This window comes from Carassius carassius, chromosome 40 (assembly GCF_963082965.1).
Source record: "Carassius carassius chromosome 40, fCarCar2.1, whole genome shotgun sequence".
NCBI lineage: Eukaryota > Metazoa > Chordata > Actinopteri > Cypriniformes > Cyprinidae > Carassius > Carassius carassius.
The window spans coordinates 1,650,336-1,657,500 of NC_081794.1; the positions used below are offsets into that span (position 1 = coordinate 1,650,336).

The 7,165-nt window shown below is 38.6% G+C and overlaps 1 protein-coding gene across 1 annotated transcript; it reads left to right on the top strand.

The window, feature by feature from the left end:
* The first annotated feature begins 847 nt into the window (after positions 1–847).
* Positions 848–5,161, top strand: LOC132121915 (somatostatin receptor type 2-like). Its single transcript, XM_059531650.1, has 2 exons — positions 848–1,262; positions 3,092–5,161. Exon 2 carries the CDS (start codon positions 3,158–3,160, stop codon positions 4,292–4,294), a length of 1,137 nt encoding a protein of 378 aa, XP_059387633.1. The 5' UTR covers positions 848–1,262; positions 3,092–3,157; the 3' UTR covers positions 4,295–5,161.
* Positions 5,162–7,165: the final 2,004 nt, after the last annotated feature.

Consider the following 7,165-nt stretch of genomic DNA (forward strand, 5'->3'; position numbering starts at 1 on the left):
TACAATAACAAAATGTACAGTATTTACTAGTTACCATATCAGCACTATATAGAGAAAAAAGTGTGCAAATTCAAAAATCTTTTGAAGACTTCGCTGAACATTTATTTTACCATAGTAAAAGTAAATTTCTGGCTTAAGTAAATGAGACAAATCTGTTTTTTGTCGGTTTAGATTTTTGTTTTACTGCTTTGATGACTTGCAAAAGAAACTTATTAGTGTTAAATCACAGTTGCATAGATGGGGAATGTAACTTGTAACACTGAGTTACAATGTGACCTGTTATTATTAAATGTACACTATTTACTTTAATGCATTTTATTGAGAAACTACGAGAAACAGGTGAATAAAGACTGACATTCGATGTTTAATATTCAGAAATTATTATTTCAAGAAATGTAAAGCATTTTGGCTCGTTTATGTGGACCAATGTGGAAATATATATATATATTTGTATTTTGAAAAAATATACATATATACATTTGTATTTTATTAACAAAATATTTTAGTTTGTCTTGCAAGGCTATTTTTGTTTTCATTAGATAAAATTCATTTTAAAGCTGTCATATGGTTATGTTACAAGTTAAAACGTGCCCCTCAGATGTTATAATGTATCTACATTCACAAGGACATCATTACCAAATCTAATTTTAAGCATTCGGGGATTCATATAAATAATTACGTTGACACATGCCTTATTTCGGTGTCCTTATCAAGACCACACAGCAAAAAATTAAATAAAATGTAAAAAAAAAAAAACCTGATTATAGACTTTCACGTGGTTTAGATGAATGTGCGTCTCGCGCGCGGAGCGGGATATATCAAGGAGCGCGGGAAGCGCGCGCTCGGCGTATCAGCAGCGCGGGAAGCTGTACTCGCGCGCACGAGGATCTCATCTCACTGACATCCTTCCATCTCTGACTGAAAATACCAAAGGACCCCTGCCCTCGAAATCTCGTTTTCATGACTTGAATGTTATATTTTGTAAAGTTTAAGTGCGTCATTCGCCTCTGAACAAATGTTTTATTGATTTTCTATAGAAATAACGATCGTTTATTATCTGAGGAGATCGAACTGCCGGTGTCCTGACGCACGAACGGACGCGCGCGAGCTTATCAGGAGGCGTCAAGCGCGAGCGCCGTTATTCTTAGTTGGATATCGCACTTGAGCGCACACTTTTTCGGTAATATTACGGTGATCCGTGTGAACATGTGAAGCTGACATATTCTAGGAATGGCTCTCCAAAAGGTGCCCAACAACTACAGGTAAATAATTAATTTCAAACACATCAGTGCAGTGTTTAAAATTGTTTATTTTCGCAACATGCCATGTAGTTGAGAGCATAATATTTAAGGTGTAATTGTTTTATTCGAAAATAAATACATACGCTATAATTGACTACTAACAGACTTTTTTTTAGGTAGAACAGTTAAGTAGTCAGGTGGATGTTTATAGACTAATTTTGTGTCCTGCTTTCTTTAATAATCCATTATTTGACTATATCGAGTAGCTACTGGCTGAAATGCGCACGCAGGATATATTTAGTAACCTATTCAAAGAGAAGGACAGAGTGGGATGTTTAATTATGGTTTTAATTGCTTAATTAAATACATGTAAGCGGACTGATCAATTGAGAGTATTTTTAAGCGCAGGGAACTCTAGGGTTTGATTTAATCTCAGCTGGGTTTCTGTAGAGCTGCTCTTTCTCAGTATTAAGATGCTGTGATACTGTGTGGGATGAAGACAGACACGATTTAGATGGATCTCTGTCATCTAAACGGCAGAACAACGTTGTTTGTAGTACTTCACTTTTATATTAACTCATGCATATAAAGAGATGTAGGTCTACTGCAGAACTAGATCCGCATCGTTTGATATAGATGATCCCTCTCAGATCAAATTGTTGTGCTGTTTGCTCAATAAAGATCAGTTAAACCAATATTTGCCAGGGCAAAAGTCAATTAGCTGTAGAATCTAGACGGACGAGGTAAAGTCCTTGTTTATTCAAATTTGCAGATCAGACCTGTTAGCAGAATTGACAATCCAGCAGCGCTTGACCTTAAAATCGCAGGACAAGTAAAACGCATGACTTCGGATTCCTAATCAGTTTTGATAAAAGGGCTGTTTACATTTACTGATTAAATATAAACAGCCCTTTTTTCAAAACTGATTATGAATCCAAAGTCATGCGTTTTGCTTACTTTCATGCATTCCATTTTCACTTGGCCATTCAAATGTCAAATTGTAATTTTGTATATTGCTTTTATTTGTATGTTCTTCAGCAGAACAGATATAAACCCCGGCTAATGTTCTCTCGCTACATGCAAACATACCAGAAAAATTCAGATTTTCTGTTGCATGCTCCAATTATTTGTTGAGATTTGTGATTGCTCAATCCATTAGTCTTATCCATGATTGCACACTCACATGTGCGTTGTGGGATTCCCAAACTTTTGTGTGCTGACGTAAACCCGTTTGGGGCAGGTTAACAACCATTTACACTAGTATTTGTCTCAAATGCATGAACTGACCAACTGAAAGCACTAATATAAATTCTAAGAGTATACATTACATAGCGTTTAAAATGTCAATTTCTAAAATTCAGTGGCGTGCATTTAACAGTTCATTTGAATGTGGAAATCAGGGCCATAGTGAGTCTACCATTAATCCACCCAAAACAAGTCTAGAATTATTATGTACACTCCTAAAAATAAAGGTGCTTCATGATTCCATAGAATAACCTTTTTTGCCTGAATGGTTCCATAAAGAACCTTTAAGATCTTAAGAACTTTTCTGTTTCACAAAAGTTTTTTTTTTTTTTTTTTTTGTGGTGAAAGAAGGTTCTTCAGATTACTAAAACGCAAGAAAGAGATGGCTCTTTAAAGAACCTTTGACTGAATGGTTCTTCCGTGGCATCGCTTGAAGAACCTTTTGAAGCACCATTATTTTTAATAGTGTATAAACATTGACACTCACATGGTGTTTCTTTGATTAGGTTTCACTTTAAAAAAGGTGTGCAACTGAGATGTGACATTTTCAAAATGAGACGCTTGGTTGTTAATTCACATTTCCTTGTTTTTATCAATGCACACAGATTTCGCATTAAACTGCAGACTCTATCTTCATAAGCCTACAATACATACTACAGAACACTGCCAAAATGGGCACAGAATGGACATTTATGTCCAATCCCAACATGTCCCTCCCTGATCGCCTATTCAATAATAGTTTCTTCCCCGGGAACGAGTCTGATTTTGGTCTGGAGATTTCCAATAGCACCGACCCTGGCATCAACCCAACCAGCTCAGCAGTCATCACATTCGTGTACTTCGTCGTCTGCGCAGTGGGGCTCTGTGGGAACGCCCTGGTCATTTACGTCGTCCTGCGCTACGCCAAGATGAAGACCGTCACGAATATTTACATACTGAACCTGGCCGTGGCAGATGTCCTGTGCATGCTGAGCTTGCCTTTCATCGCCATTCAGCTCTTGCTGCTCCACTGGCCCTTTGGATCGGCGATATGCCGCATCGTCCTAACCATGGACTCCATGAACCAGTTCACCAGCATCTTCTTTCTGACGGTCATGAGCTTCGATCGATACCTGGCCGTGGTGCATCCCATTAAATCCACCAAATGGCGAAAGCCGCGCATGGCCAAAACCATCAGCCTGGCCATGTGGGTCATCTCTCTGCTGGTCAACCTGCCGATTATGATCTACAGCGGAGTGAATGCTAAAAAGAACGAGTCCCGGACTTGTAACATGTTGTGGCCAGAGCCACAGAACACCTACTACACCGTTTTCATCTTCTACACCTTCTTCTTGGGGTTTTTCTTACCGCTGATAGTCATCTCCATGTGCTACCTGCTCATCGTCATAAAGGTGAAATCCTCTGGCATGCGAGTCTGCTCCAGCAAACGAAAGCGCTCGGAGCGGAAAGTCACCCGTATGGTGTCTATCGTAGTAGTGGTGTTCGTCTTATGCTGGCTACCTTTCTACGTCTTCAACGTGACCTCTGTGACCGGAACCGTTCCCACCACACCTGTGCTGAAGAGCACCTTTGACTTCGTGGTGGTGCTGGGATACGCCAACAGCTGCGCCAACCCCATCCTCTACGCCTTCTTGTCAGACAACTTCAAGAAGAGCTTCCAAAATATCCTGTGTCTTAAAAGAGTCGGGGGCTTGGACGAGATCGAGCGCAGCGACAGTCGACAGGACAGGACTCGGATGGTCAACGATGTCATGACGGAAACGCACAACACCACGCTGCTCAACGGAGACCTTCAGACCAGCATCTGAAGAGGAGATAAATGTCTACTGAGATTAGATGTTACATGAAAGAGTTCCACTGAAAGTCTCCGATCACATGCGGTGGGAGAGATTTAGTATTTAAGAACAACAATAAATACCTAAACCACATTTGGGTGAGCTCAATCTGCTGTGACTCAACTGATGTATTTAAGTGATGAGCAAATGAATGTCATTTACTGTAAATAACTCTAGTTGCTCTGTTTGGTGTTACTGTCTGAAGAAATTCTAAAGTTGTTGTGTTTATTATGAGTGTATGTTCAGTGTCTTTAATGTTCAAAGATAAGCCCTCATTGGATAAACATGATTTCAATCTGTTCGTGCAAACACAAGGCCAAGCTTGTTCATTGCTTCTTATTATTCAAGGCTTTTTGTGACGGCGAATACAAGACGAGTGAGTGATGCTCGACAAGGCTGCATAGAAAAGGTCTCCGAAATCTAAACAAAGATGTACATTTCTTTGGCATATTTATTTGTTGCTATGCTTAGAATATCTTGTTTACATTTAAAAATGTTCCCTTGTAAAATTTTGCCTCTGGTTCCCATAGAGTTTTATTTTGGTAGAGGAAATGTACTTAAAGTTCAGTGGAGAGCTGGGGGAGAGATGGGCTCGGTTACAAAACTTAGTATCCTTCCCATCTAAACAACATTTTCAGGCAAAAGTGTATGCAGCAGCATTAAAGATACCTACATCTTGGCCAGTATTTATACAGTACCTTTCACGAAAAAGGCAGTGCTAAAATGCACAGTGAAAACAAAAATCAAATGAAAAAAAGACAACTTTATCCTTTATTATGTTATGTGTTTTTATGCTTATTAGAGGATTGTTGTGCCATCTCACAAACCAATTCGTACGAATTCATACAACCTCACGCACATGATTTTTTACGATTTGTCTAGACCCCAGGTTAAGGTGATTCATATGAACTCATAAAATAGTCACGGTTTAGCATATGTACTAACTATCTTAAGATTAGATTGGAATTTTATAAGAATCAGGAGTTAAATGCACACTAGAGTTTGATGCAGAGCTTTAGTCTAAATCTTTAGTTTAGTTTAGAGCTTAATTGTTTTCTGACCTGGAGAAAAGTTTCATTGTATTATGTTGTAACTGTGCTAATGAAGTATGAAGTAACCATATGGCCATTGGCTTTACTAAATTAACATTCATCAGCTGGCAAATAAGATGCTGAGAAAAGTGCATGCAAGTGCCTTAAATAATCACTCAAAAAGACACACAGAATGATATAGAGCTTTAACAATAAACCCTCCACCTGAATCAACTCATTTACTATTACATGCTTGTAAATAAAACTCTAATTGTAAACCGCTGATCCTCACAGAGCTGTATAATGTGTATGTATTATGTATTCAGCTCTTGCCCTTTTAAGGGGTTTAGATCATTTTAACATTTGCGAAGGGCTAAAACTGAACTTGTTTACTTAAGAGTGTGATTTCTAAGGGCCAGAATCGGATCTGTTATGCTGCAAGTGTTGAAAAGTGAGTTCATGTTTAAATAAGTGCAAACAGTTTTTATCTAGCGTGGAAACAAACATATTTTGAAACCTGGGGAAGTATTGATGACAGCAAAGTGGTTATCACAGTATTCATCAAGTACTCTGAGTTCAGTGTGCCTTTGAGCGACAGACAGAGTAGTGTGTGTGTGTGTGTGTGTGTGTGTGTGTGTGTGTGTGTGTGTCCTGCTCTAGTGCTGTGTCTTATGTTAGGTTAGGTGGCCTAGAGTCTCCTGTCTGATGGTGTGGGTACAATATACCATACCTTTATGTTAAATACAAATTTCAAAATTGTCCATCATTCATCATACCAAATGTCTGTGTTACTAAAAGAATAGTTCACTCAAAAATGAATATTTCCTATATGTGGATGAGATTTTTTTTTCATCACATTAGAGAAATGTAGCATTGGATGCTCTGCAGTGAATGGGTGCCGTCAGAATGAGAGTCCAAACAACTGATTAAAACATCACAATAATCCACAGCACTCCAGTCCATCAGTTAACATCTGGAGAAGACAAAAGATGAAACACATCCAGCATTAAGACGCTTTTAACTCAAATACATTTGAGTCTATAATCTATAATAACACTTCCTCGAGTGAAAAAGTGCATCTGCTGTTGTCTCTCACATATTTGTTTAGAGCTGTTTAAACACTGCTTGATCTGTGCAGATTTCTCTCCTGATTCAGACCAGAAAACTTTTTCACTGGAGGAATGGATTCATATTAAAAAGTTAAAAACATCTTAATGCTGGATTTGTTTCGGGTTTTGTCTTCTCCAGATGTTCACTGATGGACTGGAGTGCTGTGGATTATTGTGATGTTTTTTATCAGACTCTCATTCTGACGGCACCCATTCACTGCAGAGCATCCATTGATGAGACACTGAAGCAATGCTACACTTCTACAAACCTGATGAAGAAACAAACTCATCCTGATCTTGGATGACCTGAGGGAGAGCACATTTTCATTTTGTTTGGACAAACCATTCTGTTAAGTCTCATTCTTCACCTTCTTCAATAGATGCTTGAATGAAGGCTGTGTATTGTGTGCTGCTCTTCTCTTCTAGCGTGTGTAAGTGTCATCATAAGGATGTAGTATATCTCAATGTGCTGAGATGTGCCTGTTGTTCCCCTTGTTGCTAAGCTTCCACGGCTCAATTTTTGCCCAGTTATTTATTGTAAGGATCCAATTTATTACAACCCACCCAAGCATAATAATCCTCCGGTCTAATTAAAGGATTCCTCAAACACCCATTTGTGGAGAAAACACTATTGCGATTTAATTAAATTGTACAAAGGTGCAAGCGCAAGGTTGTGGGTTCGATTCCCAGAGAACACATGTTAG